This window comes from Myotis lucifugus, unplaced genomic scaffold, assembly GCF_000147115.1.
Source record: "Myotis lucifugus unplaced genomic scaffold, Myoluc2.0 scaffold_15, whole genome shotgun sequence".
Classification (NCBI taxonomy): domain Eukaryota; kingdom Metazoa; phylum Chordata; class Mammalia; order Chiroptera; family Vespertilionidae; genus Myotis; species Myotis lucifugus.
The window spans coordinates 9,679,750-9,699,825 of NW_005871063.1; the positions used below are offsets into that span (position 1 = coordinate 9,679,750).

At 36.7% G+C, this 20,076-nt stretch overlaps 1 protein-coding gene across 3 annotated transcripts in view; it reads right to left on the reverse strand.

Moving 5' to 3' along the window:
• ETV1 (ETS variant 1) overlaps positions 1–20,076 on the reverse strand; it is an 86,156-nt gene that overhangs the window by 57,082 nt on the left and 8,998 nt on the right. For all 3 annotated transcript variants that reach the window (XM_014452451.2, XM_014452452.2, XM_014452460.2), the window contains one exon: positions 16,835–16,888. In XM_014452451.2, the coding sequence (XP_014307937.1) occupies positions 16,835–16,888 (54 nt within the window). The remainder of the gene's footprint in view (positions 1–16,834; positions 16,889–20,076) is intronic.

Below are 20,076 nucleotides of genomic sequence, written 5' to 3' on the forward strand. Positions count from 1 at the left end.
ATACCACCTGCAAAACCACTGTATGAGCACAAACATCATAGATCTGCTGTGATGATCCTCCTTGCCCCTTTGAAGTTAAGAGGAGCTTTGTAAATTGAGGGTGTGCATAGGGATAAACATTAAGTCAGATAAAGCTTGACTCTCCTTCCCTTACAATGCATACGCAAGTTCTTAGCCAGTGTACATTTCTTTGAATTGCCACATTAGATTCCACTGACATAATTATAATGTCTGATGTATATGCATTATTTAATGTCTGTTTTAAATATGGTTTAGTACAGTTTGCCTATATGCTAAAATACCTTTACTAATAATATGCTATGACCTTTTGTTTTTTCTCTCTACTGTCTCTTCTTCAATAACATGCGATCTAATTTTTCACACTGAGAAATTTCTAGGCTGGGGCATTTATTCTTGGGAATAAACCCCAAATATATCTGTTTGACTTTTGCAGGGTCACAAAATTTGACTGATTTTAACCTTTCAAACTTCATCTCTAGCACTATCCAATGCACACCTCTATCTCCAAACACTGCCTCTACCTGTGGACAGGAAATAAATCCTCATGCTCTCTTCAGAGCAATTAACACCTGGTCTTCATCTCAAACCATACTGATCTTAAAGAGACAACCGAGTGTAGTTAACAGAGGTACTGACCATTAGGTACCAAGAAAGATTAAGTTCCACTTCTGTCATTACAGTACCTGTCACGTTGGCAAACCTGTTTTGCCCCGACCACCTTTCTTAGCCCATAGCTCTACCTAAAACAGTGTAGAATCGTGGTTAAAGTGTAAAATCCAGATTCAGATCTGCAACTTGGTCACTGCATGACCAGAAACAATCCATTTAGCTACTCCATCTCTCAATTTTCTCATCTGACAAAAGGAGATAACAGTACCCACTACACAAGTTTGTTGCAAAGACTGGACACATAAAGGCATAAAGTGCTTAAAGGAGTGCTTAACACCCTGTGAACACTATGCAAGTTTCAGTTATTACTGTCCATTAAGGGTAGATCATCTCTAGGTTCATTTCATTTCTAATTATTTCATGAGCCTGGGTTTCTAGTTCCAGGTTAGATTTCATTTTCTTCATGAGGCCATTCTCAAATATTCCAATCTATATTGACCTCTTAATTGAAAAAACAAAAAACAAAACCAACAACTATAAACTTTACTGTCTGTAACATTCATCTAAGTTGTAGTCATATAATATTTTTATTGTCAATATTATGAAAGTAATGGTGTTAATAATTACGACCCTGGCTTATTTTATCCTTGTTCCAAACCTATGACATCCTCATTATTAGGAGCCCCTTGTAAGCTGAAAAAATGGAAGTATTGGAAGATTAAGTGGCTTACCAAGGTCACCCCCTAAAAAGCAGTAGACAGGGGCATGTGCCTAACTAGTAGAAGCTGTTCTCTGGGCTGCTATGCTAACTCCTCAATCTACTGTAGCTTAACTGTCCTCAGCATGGTTTCCCCTTCTCTTCCAAACTTCACAGTGTGCTTTTTGAAAACAGGGACGGTGGGTCTTTTTTAAAAAAAAACACACACACAAAAACGCACACATATTTTATGCATGCAAACTTTATCCTATATAAATACTTAAATATTTGTCTATATTTATCTTGACATTATAACTATGCAAGTAATACAATTCCTAAAATAAAATGACTCTAAGCCATGAGTTTCCCCCCCCAGTTGGCCACCTCACCCCCCCACCCCCAACCCCATAGGTCTTGATCGCCAGCCAGGCCGAGGGACGCCACCTGTGCATGAATTCGTGCACCGGGCCTCTAGTATTAAACGGATACTGACAATTTCTTACTTCCATAGAGCTACTGAGTTATTAAGTACTAAACTGTGTGACAAAATCTTGACATAAAATATCTTATTTAATTGTTACATCAACCCATTTACTCTCTCCCTTTACTTGCAAGTATAAAGACATTAGAGAATTAGTTCAAGATCACAAATATGGCAATGGAGGAACTAAGATTTGAACTTACAAATATTGGACTTTAAAGCTGACATGTTGCCTTGTAAGGTTATAGCTACTTTAAGATCTTTACTTCGGTGCCGAACAAGCCTCTGATGTTAGTAATACTAGTTTTATGGTGTTGTTGTTTTAGGGACAGTTAGAATCTACTTTTCTTAAATGTAGTATGCAGAGTCCAATTGTTGGGTCAAACATATCTGGTGTGGTAGAAGCTCAGGCACTGTCTAATAATTCATTCATTGGAGTAGTAGCTATTTTATAAGGATGATCTTAGGTCATTCACAATTTAAGCAGCCAATTACTTTTAAATGAGCTTCCAGAGTCCATCTCTAAAGCGGAATACAATTTCATTGCAAGTAGTGTTACAGCAAAGGTCCCATCGATTAATTTTTATTATTTAAATAAGAGATGAACATAAAATTAGCACCCTTCTACTATAGTTCTCATCTTGATTATTGCTACTTAGTGAAAATTTTTCTTCAGGCTGAGTGAACACTGTAATCATTATTGCTTTCCATTGTAAAGGTTGCATCTTAGTTAAAAAATCAACACGTTTCGCCTTTCAGTGAATACATCAGCTTCAAAATCAACAAAAACATTGAAGATGCAGGCAATTTTGCTAGAACCACAAATTCAGGTGTCCTTGATCAACCAGAATTCATAACCCGTAATCTTAAACATAAGATGTTAACTGATTCTGTAACCAGGCCTGTACTTCAACTTCCAAATATTTTCAGCTCAACTTTCTGTTCATGAATCCTTCTTGTCAAAAATGACAGTTGATTTGAACAAATAATACTTTTGAGTGTCTTCTGACAGTATTACTAAGGACTTGCACCAAACTGCTTAGTATCGTCAACAGTAAAAGGTCAAATTAGTCAAACTATTTTACAGTATGTGTAGAAACAGCCTATAAGTTGATACCTACAGATATAATTTCTGAGCATGGAAAAAAAATACACCACAGAAAGTTAAGGTGATCAAAATAAATGCATTTATGATACATTATATAAATTATTTATTTTATACATTTCATGCATATTTGTGTACACATAGAATAAAAGTTTATATATAGTGCTTTCTGTGTGCCAGACATATATGTATATTTCATATAAATATACACAAGTTACCTTAATACTTAAATTGCTCTAGAGCAGCGATTTTCAACCTTTTTTATCTCATGGCACATATAAACTAATTACTAAAATTCTGTGGCACACCAAAAAATATATATTTTGCCAATCTGACAAAAAATAGGTATAATTTTGATTGATTTACAAAAAATAATAATAATTACCTATCCTTTTTGCTCCAAATTGACTTAAAAAAATCATGTGCCTATACTTGTATATAAGGATTTCTGGTACCAAGAATTAACCAATCAGACATAACCTTATTATGTGACGTGACCAATAAGATGCAACTCTATTATATGACCCATATATTTCTGGTTCAAGACAGGGCATTCATACCAGAAAGCTATTGTTATGTTGGCTGTTGTCATTTTTTTATTTGACAATCTAAGGGAAAAGAAGTCAGTGCCCCTGACTAAATAAACACCAGTTGAAAATCACTGCCTTAGAGGAAGGTAGCATTATTATTCCTGTCTTAAGCAGGAGGAAACTGAGGCACAATGACCTTAACTTGCTTATACACGGTCACACACCTAGTAAACAACAGAAATTTGAATTCAGCTGTCCTTGTCCAATGACTTGCTCTTATGTACTACACTGACTATTCAGTCCCCTGAAAGAATCACATCATGTTTATATTATATGGCTTTAGTTTTTGCAGCGTTAATACTACAAAATAGCATGAATAGATATTTGAAAAGTAGCTTCAGACAAAATGCCAAAGGCGATGTTCAATCAATCTCAGTATAATCTTAGCAAATGTTTCTGGTCAAATTATACAATGCCCAAAGCTAAAGTGTCCCAAACCAAAATTTAAAAATCTTCTCTTGAGAGAATTATTTTTTTTTACATAAACATTCAGGATTCCTGAAGCTCAAAGCATGAAGATTTTCATAGACTAATAGGGAACTTACAGGGCTGTCTACTCCAACCTTACTTTACATATGTGCTATTTTGTACAATATATTATAAATTAGAAAAACTTTAATAATAAATATTATTAAATAATAAATATTTTGAAGTTTTCCATTTTTCCTTGATTTATTATCTATCTATATAAAAGCCTAGTGACCAGAATGGCAGGATGACCAGAATGACCAGAACAACCAGTGGCTATGATGTGCACTGCAGCAGCCAACCAACCTGATCCGGGCCCTGATCGGCCCCGGCTGATCCGGCCCCCAATTGACCCCCCTGCCTCCATTGGGGGAAGGGCCCACTGGCCAACCGCCCATGGCGCCTCCCCCCTGCCAGCCCAGCCCAATGGGCCCCCATCGGGGTGGGCCGGTTGGACCCCACCAGTGCATGAACTCATGCACCGGGCCTCTAATATTCTATAAACATACAAACTTATGTATGTGTATAGGCAGGTGGCCAAAATACTTAAATGTTAGCCTTAACATGAGTGATGAGCACATTTTGTTGGGATGCAAACAAGAGGAAATGTTACAAGCTGAATCTTGATTCTGCCATTCACTACCTACCTGTGAAACTTTGAGATTCTCAATAAACCTACAGTGCGGCCTTGACTTACGAGTTTAATTCATTCCGTGACGGAGCTCATAACTCAAATTACTCGTATGTCAAATCAAAAACTGAATGAGCCGAAACCGGTTTGGCTCAGTGGAAAGAGCATTGGCCTGCAGACTGAAAGGTCCCAGGTTCGATTCCGGTCAAGGGCATGTACCTGGGTTGCGGACACATCCCCAGTAGGAGATGTGCAGGAGGCAGCTGATAGATGTTTCTCTCTCATCGGTGTTTCTAACTCTCTATCTCTCTCCCTTCCTCTCTGTAAAAAATCAATAAAATATATTTTTTTAAAAAAAGTGAACGAGTGAGACACATGATGCTGGGCTGATGTTGTGGCGTTCACTGTGACGTTCGCTGCGCCAACTAGCGGTGGGGTATCTGAAGCTGGCTTGTAACCCGAATTTTAGCTCGCAACTCAAAGCAAAATATCGGCTGAGAGACAGCTCGTATCTCGAAAAACTCGTTAGTCGGGACACTTGTAAGTCAAGACCCCACTGTATATGAGCCTTGTTTGCCCTGCCTACATCCCAGGGTCACTATGAGAAGTAAATGAGATGTGGGACTCTGAATTCCAAATTGCTAAACAAATATAAGGAATTAGTATTATCACGAATATTGTTTTTATCATCTAGCATAATGCCTGGCACTGGCACTATGCATGCTTGTTAACTAAACTTATTTTTCATTATGGAAAAAAAAATTCATTGTAGGCATTTAACCAAAGAGCAAACTATGTTTTTCCAAAATAAAAATGCCCATCTTCCGAGTATAAAACTATTATGCATTTTACTATAAAGTTAATATGAAAATAAGAGCAGTTTTTTTTTTCTGATTTCATAATCACAGCATTTGTGTTTATTTTTCACTAAGTTTACAATTATTGAAATTTTATATTAGGCATTTAGGAGGCATTTAATACCAGTCCTAACAAAAAAGGTTTTAAGTATTTAGAGAGAAAGGGGTTTGCTGATGATTAGAAACTGACAAAAATGTTAAATGAGAAAACATTATTTTATATAAAATAGAGACGAAGCCACTTGTATATATGGATCTGCTTCTGTATACATCACACACATAAATTCCTATGACCACCGCTAAATGTACATTAGAGGCTAGGTCTATACATTCCATAAGCACATTATCCAAACCTTCAGAAACTGCCATTTAAAAGCTAAGGGCCTAAATTTCCACTTTGATCAATGGTACAGCTTTATCACAAGATGGGATGACTGAAGTTTATTGATTAGCTGATAACCTTCTAATGCACCAGCCTTTAATCTACAATAAAACGGTGAGGGGAAGTAGAGCTTTCAGAAAGGCAAACGGGGCTTGATTATCCTAGAAGAAAACAAGAACGTGGAGAGGCTCAGGAGAGCAATGACATCCAGTTACTTGGCTTCCCCTGCAGCCCCGTGAGTGGAGATAACTGTCACCTGACATTCTAGCCCCAGTGCCAAGGACTAGACTACAGAGTCCCATCAAATCAGCATAATGAGGCTGTTGTGTCCGGGAGGATGAAGAAAAACAACCTGGAACAGCAGTACAAGTTCATTTCGCAGCATGACTGCCATTTCAAAGGAAAAGCTAACACTATTTAAGGGTTTACGTCAACATTAGCCATACATCTTGTTAGGAATGAGTCGCTTTTAACCACGGCCAGTGGCCTTGATAGCATCTGACAGAACTTTTGCTGACAACTCTGTGGCTGGAAGAAAATCTAAGAGCATCTTATGGTTAAGGACTAAAGTCAGTGTTGAAAAGTTCAGGGGGAAAAGCAGCCAAAGGGGGTATACATGTCTCTCTGGTCAACATGTAGCCAGAATTTTGTACTGATTTATAAAACTGGATCATACTTAATCTGAAAAAATGAAATCACGGTACCCTAAGAATTACGTAGAGATACACTGAAATTGGTAAAGTAGATAAACAAAAGCCTGGCATAAAGATGTGTCAAACTGACTTAATTCCTTCACCCAGCAAATATGCATTTATGCTAGTGAGGCGGCAAAGTTTAAAAGCACTTCTTTAATGAGAATATGGTTGAAAAATTATTTTTTTTTTTTTTTTTAAATATATTTTATTGATTTTTTACAGAGAGGAAGGGAGAGAGATAGAGAGTTAGAAACATCGATGAGAGAGAACCATCGATCAGCTGCCTCCTGCACATCTCCTACGGGGGATGTGCCCGCAACCCAGGTACATGCCCTTGACCGGAATCGAACCTGGGACCTTTCAGTCCGCAGGCTGATGCTCCATCCACTGAGCCAAACCGGTTTCGGCGAAAAATTATTTCTTATTCTGGTGTTACAAATAGAGATTATATAAAAGGTCACTGATAAGTGCAATTATCTTGGTTCATATCATTCTTATTTGCTAGTTTCCCAACACACAAGTAAGAACATACAATCTTTCTTTGAAAATCGGAGAGCCCAGTAACCATTATGAATTTAACTTTTTCATCTTTAAAATAAAAGTTTTGGTGTTATTAATCTACAATGTCTCTTCAAACTGCAGCTTTGGGATTTCCATGAATACTTACTACTATTGAGGAATTCCATGATACTACTGCTTTAAATAGCAACTAGTACTCTACTAACTTCTCCTGCTACAACTATTACTGTCTTTATCACCCAAACAGATCTTCCCCCCAGTGAGGAAAATGTGCCATGCCTGAAACATTTCTGAGGTCAAAGACTGCACATAAACAACATGCAAATATACAGTGTGGTCATAAATCTCTCAATCCCCGGATAAGATAAAATAGTTGAGACAATGTAGCCTAGACCAGAGTTGGCATAGTTCCCAAGTTCTCCCCTTTTGCTTTTCTACAACTACTATCTTGAACAAGTCCACAAAACATCTCTTTTCAGACAAACACCTAGTCATCTGATTATGTTATGTCCTAGATTTCTCTCTATATAAATGGGAACAACACCAAGTTATCTCAGAGTAGTTGTATTAAATAGAGATTACCGAGACATGTACTGTGAATCTCAAATAATATTTATTAGAGAACCCTAATCTGATAACTGATACTAAGCTCTAATGTTACATAAATGCAAACAGTTTTCCATTACCCTTCGGAAAAAAATGAAACATGGGAAAATAAAAGCACATATGTGAATTAGATTTCAGACAACTTAAACCATGTGTGCATGAATAAGTGTTGTTATTTTTTAAAGATTCTAAAAACCCAATAAACTATTCATTCAATCCAATTCAATTCAATATTCACTGAATACCTACAACATGTGAATTATACAAGCATGAGTAGGACATGATCCATCCTCTACAAGCCAATTGGAATAGAATTAAAATTGAGATGTGTATAAAGCACTTATGGGCACACTAAGAATTATGTAAAATTAATTCTGACCAAAATAATCAAGGAGTAATAACATGGCTACGAGCATTCCAGGTTTTCAGGTTTTTTTGTTTGTTTGATTTGAATCCTCACCTGAGGATAGGTTTGTTGATGAGAGAGAGAGAGAGAGAGAGAGAGAGAGAGAGAGACATCAATGTGAGAGAGAAACATGGATCAGTTGCCTCTCTTACGTGCCCTGACCAGGGATTGAACCTGCAACCTTTTAGTGTATGGATGACACTCCAACCAGCTGAGCTACCTAGCCAGGGTATTCCAGTTTTGTAAACAGAAATATAAATATAAGATTTCCCTACAATAAGACATAAATAAAGGAACAATCACAAGTTAAGCCTCTCTTCCTGGATCTAAAAATCACTCCTAAGAGGACTGTAAAGCCAAAACTAGGAGTAATTGTGAAACCTCTGAATGATTTAACAATGTGGCATCTATAGCACAATGGACTTCTTTGCTAAGCCTTAGATTTAAATAACATTCAAATAAGATTGCATACAAAATGATTACACAAACTTATTTTTAAAGTTTAATCAGACATTAAACTCAATTATTGACAATTTATCCATGATAAATTGAGACTATGGTAGAGAAGGTAACATCGCCCTCAGCTAATGTCAAATGCTAGTAATTGTTGAGGAATAATTTATTAGATTTTAAAAAACAACCACATTAAACCGACCATTTTTACTTAGTAAGACACAGCATAAGCTCTCATTAGGAGAAAATTCAATAACAGACAGAAGCAAATATGTCCTGTCCATATTAAGTACATGTTCAATGTTATAAAAGAAAAAATGGGAAAAGACTTATCTAAAAACTCCTAAAAACACTAAACATACAATCATGACATAAAGATTCAGTTTAGCTCAGATTTTTTCTTCTTTACATTTGATTTCATGAAATTTACATATTCTATGAAATGGTGTCCCCAAAAGGTACTTATTTTCATGACTGCTGTGGCTTTATTTGCAAAAACTAACAAATGTTGTGTTTGCTTTTTTTATTCATCACTATACGTAAGTGTATATATTAAAAATACGTGGTTCTGCAAATAATGTCCTACCTTCATCCCTTAGCAAATTTTCCAACAAACACTGTTTGGCTATTAGACTAATGAGTCCAGTTACTGCATAACAACATGCTTATTTAATATTGAGTAAAGTTCAACCAAAGATGGCACAGATCGCTTTTCTCAAAATAATTTGTTACTAATTATAGGCAGGGTGAGTGGAAAGTATTTGTTGACTTACTTCCTTTGAGCATGTTTCTGGAGTCAATTTGTAGGATTATTTGTTTTGCTAATGGCAACATTAAAGAGGGGAAAAAAAATAGGAAAGGATAAGCTAAAAACTTAGGTGAGATATATATCATTTTAGCTTTCAGCTTTAAATGGACCAACCAAGCCCAGCTTTGCAGGAAGGTTTTGTTTTGCTTTGTTGTTGTTTTGTTTGTTTTGGTGTTCACTTGGCAATTACATCTGAACTATCTATCTGAGGAAGAATGAGCTAGTAAAACCAAAAAATTTGACAGGTTCTACTAAAGCAGACTTCCTTAAAATTGATGTAATTTTCTAGCTGTACGTATCTTGTCATTTAGAATGATTTCTATTTCCCCATTATGTTTTTTTTCTAAAGTCCACTTTTAAATTCGAGCGAGAATTCACCAGAATGAGAGGTTATCCTTTTTGTGTGTTTTTTGTCAGAGTGTTGAAAAAGTGTCCTGGGAAATCATAATGAGTCTTGAGCCTGAGAGATAATTTCCTTATCATCAATAAATGAAGGATAGCTGACATGCCCAAGGTATAGGCGTCAGACTTGGTTTCTTCTCTCTAACCGTGATCGATTTCAGAGAGGTGGCCTAAAACAAAATTTCTTGCAAGATGTAGCTTTTCCCCCCACTGAGTTTCTACTTTGATTTGAAAAATTTGTCGCTTGTGAAACAAGCCAGCGCAACCTAAAATGTCTGTTTTGTTGAAAAGGTGGCCGCTGGACTCGGTGACAGGCCCAAGGCAGATGTGTACCAACCGCAGAAGAGCCAACTATCTGATGACAAGACTCCCTGCTGGATGCCCCTGGAACAGGGTGGGGCACCCAGGGCTTGAGTCTAACCCACATTGACAAGAGTCACAGTTTCCTAGGTGTCCTTCTAAACTCGAATCGATTCTGGCTGGGCAGAAGCAACAGGCTGCAGCGACCTTCTCATAGCTGCTTGTCAGAGAACACAAGCAGGAAAACAGTCTGTGCAAGTGGAAAATACAAATAACTCTAGCAAAGGCGCCCAAAACAAAGAAACTATGTTTATATGAACTTCATTTTTAATTCTCTGGTATATTTAAGTAGTAAAATGACAACGTATTACTTATAGAAAAATTTCAGAAAATCTATTGCATAATGAATTGTAAATAACAGCGTCCATCGTACCAATTCATTGCAAAAGAGTGACAGCGCCATCTTTATTCTACAAATGAGTACATAACAGGCTAGGCAAAATGCCTAACCCTGTGCTCCAAGGAAGGCCAGCATCAGAACCACCTCCCAGCGCCTTAGACATCCCGAGGCCAATTCCAGACCCGAAAAGTCAAACTCTCACAGGATCGGGAACGTGAAGCTGCATCCGAACAAGCCCCCCAAGTGTTCTTCATTCATACTCAAGTGTGATTAAGAGTAAAATGACACAGATGATTTCTTTCAGAAAAATCATTAAAACGTATCCAAAATGCATCCCTCTGAAAAGAGCAACAGACAACATCTAAAACTGACAAATCAAGAAGTTGTAGCTCAGCCCTGGCCGGTTTGGCTCAGTGGATAGAGCGTCGGCCTGCGGACTGAGGGGTCCCGGGTTGATTCCGGTCAAGGGCATGTACCTTGGTTGCGGCACATCCTCAGTGGGGGGTGTGCAGGAGGCAGCTGATTGGTGTTTCTCTCTCATCGATGTTTCTGACTCTCTATCTCTCTCCCTTCCTCTCTGTAAAAAATCAATAAAATATATATATAAAAAAAGAAGAAGTTGTAGCTCAAACATATTGTTTAGTATAAGAGGTAAAAGGGAGAAAAAGTGGCTGTGTCTAGAGAACAGGGCTGTATGGATTGGAAATGATCTGTGTGTTTTCTGACTCTATGAATGTATTGCTTTAATAAATTATTTAAACTGCAGAAAAGAAAAAAAATACACACCAAGCATCAAACAAACCAAAAACCACCAAAACGATAATAAAAAGCATATAAAAAGGTACAGCACCTTCAAGAGCTAACTATTGCTTGAATCTCAGGTGTACTACCTCAGATGACAGTTCATCCTTGACTAAATTTGTGTCTGACCACATTGACATGTTTAAATACGCCTCAATTTTTTTAAAAAATAAAGGAATCAAAACACAGTAACAAATTTATGTTCTCAGATCCCAGAAATGGACTTCCTCTTTCAATGTGTGCTCCACTTCTGGTAAATACAATCAGAGAAATAAAAGACCAAGTCTTTCTAGCCAGTCCTGTCTACAAATTTAATCAGGCAAGAAAGGTTTCCAAATCAGTATTGAAAAGTAAACTTTTGCAAGGTACTCAGATGTGCAGAGAGGAGCAGAGGGCAGGAAGGTGGGTTAGTGGAAAGTCAGAAAACTAAGAAACACATCAGAAATGGAACTTTTCTCTCTCGGGCAAGTACATGTTACTATGACAGAAATCGTTCAGTCCGGGTCCGCATAGACCTGTCTGATTTTCAGCTTTTTAAGGAAATTTGTAACAGTAACCTAACATATTTTTCCCCACTTCACTGCTAAAAAAAGACCCAAAATACGATTCTTTTGTATAACTTAATGCCTAATAAAATAAAACATAGAAATAACATATATTTACTTGGACAAAGTACCACCGGGTAATAGTGGCTTTAAACATTTGAGTCCCCACACACCAATTTGTCTTGATTATTTTCAGATGGGTCACTAGGATTGCATTACAAAGTTCAGTTCAAGTACAGAAATTTGCAAACTTTTTAAATATTTAATTTCATAAACATATCAGAGCCAAGGTTATTATCCCTTTAATGGCATTCTCATTGACTTGCATTCCGTGTTCTATCTTGATTTTAAGAGAAAGGAGAAAAGTTACAAGGATCTATCCTTCTGGGCATTTTGCAAAACCCTGGCTCTACCTCTGGGATGCACTGTGTGAATCACAGTAAACATCGAAAAGTATAAATGTGAATAAACTAGTTAGAGAAACCATAACACATAACTTTGTAATGAAGAAATGAGAGGTGGGAGATTGAAAAACAGTAGTGATATAATTAAATTTAAAGTATATCATTTAAAATATGAACTTATTGGTGTATCAAATTTAAAACAAGATTTAGAAAAAATCAGTTTGTATATAAATCTGTATCGACTTAGGAAAAACAATGCTCATGCTATGTTCCAAATACTTTTTAAATTCTCTTTTCTGAAGATATATAACTTTACTTCCTCTGGACTAAAGCATATCCTGAAGTAATTCTTTATTTTTCTGCAGAGTGTCTGAGTTCTGAAAAGATTTGTTTGTCAAGAAACTATTTGCCAGAGCCACTTAATTGTCTCTCTTAACCTTCACTCATATCCTAGGATACACTTATAGGGAGTTTTTTGTTTGCTTGTTTTCAAGTCTCTGTATGTGCTTTAAAAGTCCACGTCTTCAAAGGTTAGCAAGCTACAGTATACATCCTTAAATTCTAGATTTCCAGTTGATATATTTTTTTCAATAAAAATAAAGAATGCTTGGGAATGTTTTTAGAGGGTACCCAACTTTCGTGGCTTAATCTCACTTTCACAATTTCTGAATGCTCTATTCTCTACTTTGCTACACATACTTATCCATGTTAAAGTCAAATGGATGTTCTATAATCCAGTATTGAGCAGAATTTTGCAGTTCATTCTCCTAACCTACATTTTACCAAAGGGCTAAAGCAATAAAAGCCAAAACAGAAGCATTTTATTTGATTGAGGTATGTAAGGAAATCTGATTATTCAGGTTTGAAAAGATAGCCCCATGGAATTTATAGACAGGCCACACAGGGGGGATGGAGTTACTTTCTATTCCTAGAGATAGGATCCCTCTGCCCCACTAAGCATTCCCAGACGAGAATCAAACATTTGTAAAGGGTATTTAGGAGACAATATAAGCTTTCAGTTCCAATATTTGATAACCTTCTCCATCCAGAAATCCTCCTTAGAATCTAATCCATATACCCTATTCCTCTTTTTAAACCATTTCCCTCTTGTTCCGTCCGGAATGAAGACTGAAACTACTGGTCACCATCATCAGAACAATAGTCCTTTATGTCAGCAAAAACTTGAAATAAAACCTCCACTTTCTTTTCATTAAACTATTTCAGATTTCTTTTTACCTTTGTTTATAAGTTGCCGTTAAATTGAGGTGTTATATTCACAGTCCCAGAGCCTTATTTGTTAAACTGTAAAAATCCACTAATTGAAGTAAAATAAAATTTCAGCATTCTGAAAATGTCTGGCTAAACATTCATGGTTTCAGCATATTTTTTCCAGAATGGGTCTATATATATATATATATATATATATATATATATATGATGCTTTAAAGCATGATCATATGTTTCTACCTTAAGAAGGGAATTAGGACTTTGAAAATACCTCAGAGAAGCTGATCGTGATGATGACAATTTTACTTATTGTGCTTTTAGAACAAGCAAGGCATGACTACGACACACTACTGATCCTTAAGAGTTCACAGTCTTATTGAAGAAAAACAAGTGTCTAAAATATTATAATATAACAAACACAAGAGACAAGATGTTAGAGTCTAATTCAGCAGGGTAAGGATGGCAAAGAAGAGGTCAAGAAAGATTTCAATGAGATGAAGTCTACACTGAGTCGGGAGTAGGAGTAGGCGGCTCACCAGACTGCAAAGCAAAAGTAAAAACTGCTAAAGCAAAACGAGCATGTGCAAAGGCAAAGAGGCATCAAAGAGCTCACTGTGGGGAACTGAAAGATTGGAAGGGCTCAAGCTCAGAGAATGGGGAAGGACAGGGTGCTGGGATGGCAGGGGTTAAACTGAAACAGTCAGTAGTCCAGGGCTCAGGTTATAGAAGGATGTTCTGGACAGCTAAAGCATTAGGACTTTGCACTGAAGGAAGTTGCAGGGGGAAGTAACAAGGTCAGGTGGCTGTGTGTTGATGCCTCTGCAGGGAGTGGACTGAATGGAGGGGAAACTGAAGGCAAGGATGCCAATCAAATGGCTGGTTCACCAGTTCCTTTGAGGCAGAATGTGGGTGTGAACTAAGGAAGTAAATAGGGATGAACAAAGCCACGAAATCAAGATAATTTTAAAAGGTAGAATTGGCACCTTGGTAAGCAATTTGAAGTTAATGGTAAAGAACTGGGAGGACTGAGGATAAATCAAACGTTTTTTCCACTTGGGTGATGATGCCATCAACTTAGAAAGGCAAGAGGAGTAGGAGAGAAAAACAATGGTGTCAACACTGGTCTTACTGAACGTCAACTGTCTGTGGGCCACCACACTGAAGACCGGGGTTGCTATGTAAATGCTATTTAATGCCGACAATCAGCTGAGGGCTGAGGGGGTGAGTCCAGAGGGGCCGCATTTTTCTAATTGCATAAGGACCCAGTGGTGTATCAGGGAAGAAGGCCAGCAGACAGGGCAGAGGGGAGACCCCAGCTAGAAATCACAACGTTGGAGACCTAGCTATACAGAACTGCGCTGGCCACCACAGTAGCCAATAGCTACATGTCTATATATAGTCACAATAATTAAATTTAAAAATCCATTTCGTTAGCCACAGTTATGTGCTCAGTGACCAATGTGATCAGCGGCTCCTATATCAAATGTACATACAGATTTTCCCTTCATCACGGAACGTTCTATGGGATCGTGTTGCCTTAACACATGGAAGATAAGAGGAAAGGTTTGGGGACAGGACCTCAGGAAAGAGAAAGTGAGGAAGATGAGTGGAGTGAGAGGGAGGATTCAAAGGCGTATAAAGACAAAGGGAGAATCATACCACTGTGACCAAGAGAAGATACTTCAAGGAGACAAATAGTGAAGAATAAGAAAAACTAAAAAGAGATCAATTAAGAAAAGGAGCAAAAAAAATGACGTTAGGGTAGCTATTTTACCCTGGCATTTGGCATAGTGTGTTGGAATCATTACCAATTTTTCAGATGTGAAATGACTCAATGAGAGGAATTCTCCCACTCAGATGACACGTTTAGCTTTTAGAAAAAAAACTCAGAAGCCCAGAGGAAGGGAAATGTTGGAAATATGACCATTCTCTTCCCACACTTTAATGAAGGGGAGGCTTTCCTTGCTTAGCCATCATCCAGCTATCATCCTTCTGGGAGTTTCTAAGAGTCTCTAATTAAGGTCTACAACATTGCCGTATAGGTTTCTTGAAATAGAATATCTAATAATTATACTCAGACATCAAGCAACACAATTCTCTTTTCATATCAAAAAAACCATGCTGATAGAACAGCAGTTACCAGGGGCTGTGGGCAGACTTTTCTTTGTGAAGCTATTTTTTAGTAAGTACGGAGCTTCCTTATGGGATGGTGAGAAAGTTCTGGAGATGGGCAGTGTTGAAGTTTGCACAGCAATGGGAGTGCCGCTGAACTGCACACTTAACGATGGTTAAAATGGCAAATTTTCTGCTACATAGATTTTACCACAATAGGAAAGAGATTTTTAGTGAAGCTGAACTAAAACGCAATATGGGAGAGAATCTGGAAGAAACCTCTTACAACTCTTGACCCATGGGACAGTGAAGATACCAAACATAAAAGCTGAAAACAATGCTCGCAAACACCTGTTACTTGAAGTAAGGTGGGGATTGGCGTTAGATTTATGATATTAGGTGGGAAAACATGGGTTTGTAGGTTGTAAGGTATTAAGCATACTTGGTTGCTGTGGATGATACAGCCTCCTGTGGAAATGTCAATGGTCTGGAAAAATGAAAGTTGGAGCTTTAAAGGGTGCTAACAAAATAACAATGCATTAGGTCAGTTTCCTCAGCGAGATGGCATTTATACCCCTTTCTTTACTATTTGCACCTCAGGTCAAGGCAAAGCATAAATATCAGAGGTAAATCCCAAGGCAACCATGTTTGCACAGGCGAAATGCTCACTCTGCAGTCATAGGAGGGAGAAGAACCGAGAACCACTCGCCACGCAACCTCTGACAGTCCGGCCTTGCAGCAAGACTCCCGGAAAGAAACACTGAAGGGATCCTAAGAGAAGCTATCAGGTGCTCCCATTTCTGTTACTGCAACCAGGAGCAGACTGTGAGGCTAAAAATTCAATCCAAGCAGGTCAAAGTTCATGAGTGCAAAAACTACAATAAGCCAATGAATGTTTGGCCCAGAATTTTTTTATAAGTTATATAATAATCGTCTCATGGATTTTCACTACTGACTGTCTTCCATCAGCATCCAGACTTGTCTTGGTGAAGATATTGAAAGACTGGAAGTAAACACTTGCATGTCCTGGGTCTCCCCATTCCTTCACCCAGGATATTGACCAAACATAGAGAACAGGACCATCTTTTAATCCAATCAGTTTTCCTGAGCTACTATTTGGAGCTCTGCACAAATCACACGGGGGAGTCTGCTGATGCCACAACGTGACAAATCACATCACCTCGGGACTGCAAGCTAAAAAGGCATTGACACAATGCAAGAACAGACACTGGAAGTGGAAACAAACCAAAGAGAAAGAATGGAAGAAGGAAGGAAGACAGAGAAAAATTTAAGAGATGAGTCAAACTATACTTACAACTTTCAGCCTGATAGTCTGGCACAAACTGCTCATCATTGTCAGGTACCTGAGCTGAAGGGAAAAAAGAAAATTAAAAAAATAATTAAGAGAAAAACTGCCAAGACTTAAGGAATGTCAAGTAAGATCTTCCATGCCAGATATTTTTAGGCTGGGATAAAATTTATGATTATTTGCCAATTAGCTTCTATTTAAAGTGGCATTGGCAGCAATACTTGAGAGGGGAAATTTCAGCAGCATCATTGTTGTCAACTAGAAAACATGTATGTCAGAAATATAATGGTGGCAGTCCCTCTGAATTTCACCTGCCAGATGGAAATAAAAGAGACATGCAAAGTAAAAGAAGCCATAGGATTTCTATTAGCTACAGTGTTTCTTTATGCAAGTAAAAGATATGCTTTTGGAGTAACGTGTATTTCAATTTACCCACTGTCAGTGCTTAAGCAGCCCATTTGAAGTAACCACATAATTCTTTCAAATAATGTGCAGTTATTACATCGCTCAGGGATTCTGCTTTCTAGAAATCGTCTGATTTTGGTAAGTTCCATCTATTGCAAATTAGACTACCATAATTGAAAATGTTTGCCCTAAATTTGGCCAAAATATGCAACAAAGTTTCTTAAATTATTGTCATCTATCTTGGCCCTATATTATAAAATGTTACAATTCAATGACTATGGTCATAATAATGCAAATAAACTCCATCTTTTTATGCAAAATATTTTCCTGGTTACTAGTTAGAATTAACAAAAAGAACATCATTATTTCATCAGTCTTAATGTCAAACAACTTCCCTATTTTTAGTAAGGGAAAAATTACCGAATAGCAAGGACTTTATGCATTCGGCAGCAATTAAAACACAAGTAAACTTTTTCGGTTCTATAATATTTTCATCATGGTTGATTGAGACATAAAAATAGGCTGCTCCAAATTGACAGAATATTACAAAAACAAGTTTTCACATGCACACTAATGTGCACACTCACACATATATAACTACCTAAAATAGAAGTTAGGTTACTTTTAATTTGGTAAAAATGTAATGAACTATCATCCTAATTAACATTAGTTGTGATCTGATTAGCTAGTATTACTTTACTAATATTATGTAATACTGAACCTTTTTATCCAATCAAGTCATATTTAAACAGATGTCAAATGATTTTTTTTTTAAAGAGCCTATTCTGTATGGGGGAATGCTTACTAAAATAATCAGTCTGTTGAAAAAGTTTTGTGTTGGTAATTCAATTGAGTTAAGAAAAATTAAACATAAAAAATAAATTCTGTATTTAAAAAGTCTAATAAAAGAGGTTTACAACATACACATAATTAAAGGCTCTTTTTACCAGCTTATTCAATAATATTTTTAAAAACAGAATTATTTGGTTAAATAAAATTTATATTATTAAGAACAGAACCAATGGTAATTTTGCCTATTATCAAAATATATGGCGTCTGACACCCATTTTATAACAACTTTCTTCTGGACACCAATGTTTAAACTTATTAAAGACAAACCCCATTCTCTACTACAAAATGAAACCAAACAAATTAAGAGCATTTTCCAGATTATAACTGATGCCTATTTCTTCAGCCTATATTTGAAGAAGGGCATTCTCTTCATATTCCACTAATATCTGATACCTAACTAACAAAAGTCGTACAAACTTCAAATCACAGTTCTATGACTTGCTAGCAATGTAAACTGTGTAACATTATTTAACCTGAGTGAACTCCATTTTACTCACCAGTTTCATAGCGATAATAGAGATTTCTGGTGAGGATTAAATGAAGTAGTCTAAATAAAATGCCAGACAATGCCAGATACTCAAGAAATGTTGTTTTCGTCTTTCCACCACCCACTCATTTTTTTTTCATTTCACTCACAATAAAACTGCTTCAATCATTACAATGCAGGTTTAATATCTTGACTTCTAATGAATTATATTAGACATGGAAAAAATTAACAGCTGAAATTTGGACATTGGCATTCTCTTAGCTACAAACATTTTTCTTGCATTGTAGGAAGTTTGGGTTTTCTTATAGACTCACAAATTATAACTAGAAGAGTACCCTTTAAAATAAGTCTCCACACCAAAAAATTACAAGAATGTTTTTAATATCTATTTAATAACTAACAGCAGGTAGACAGAATCAAATCCTACATATTTTTCCAATCATATCCACATGTTTTGGTTTTCCTTCTAAATTAACAGCTAAATAGACATAACTATTGAGATGCAAAAATTATCAACCACAACAATTATTATGCTTTTAAAAAGCCTACACTTACAAGAATTTAATAAAAATGTAATATTGCTTAACAGGAATACTAGTTAAAAAGTATATTTGCAACTGAATATGCTGGTATGAATGTCCTAAAGGCCAGACTTTTTTTTTTTTTTTTACTATGATAAGACAAAGTTGCAACTCCATGATATGTATCACTTCAAGAAAGGCACAAAAATCTCTGATGAATGTGAGTTGTGTGATGGGAAATGTATGCAAAGAAAAAGGCAAAACTTTAGGAGCAGAAGAAACTAGAAGTATACAGAAAATAGCTGCATACTAGTAATTTGTAAAAAGAATAAAACTTGCTATTTCTGTTCTAACTCTTTAACATACTGAATAAATACTTCACACTTATGCTTGAACATATTACAGAATTTTAACAAAAAACATATGACTCACATATTTCACAGAAGCTAATCTTCAGAAACTGAATGGACCCAATGAAACAGCAGGCTACTTAAATAGACAAAGGCTTAAGTCTACCTCTAATATGAAGTTAGAGTAAAAGGAAAGCAGTTAACGAAAAACACAAGTTGGATCTGGACAAGGAAAATATGACAAAGTATTGCCACACTCGTAGAATACATTTCCTTTCTTCCCCTCAATTCACGGGAATTCTGTGAAGCAGCAAACTATAGCTGCCTAAAAATTCGTGACAAGTCATACTAACTCCAAAGTGGAAAGTTAACAACAGAGGCCAACCTAAAAAAAAAATTTTTAAGAAGGGGTATTTTTTCCCAACTATCTATTATAACTACGCTTGGAATAATCACCTTCGAGGAATGAAAATGTTTCCACACGCTCCGTAATTAAAGAGGAAGGGGCAGAGTAGGACATAAGGGGAAAGTATATACCCAAAGACCAATAAAAGGCTTTCAAGAAGATTGAGCATGTGGATTTTATTGGTAATAGCCGCAGCGGCTCTATCAGATCATTGCACGTTAATAGAC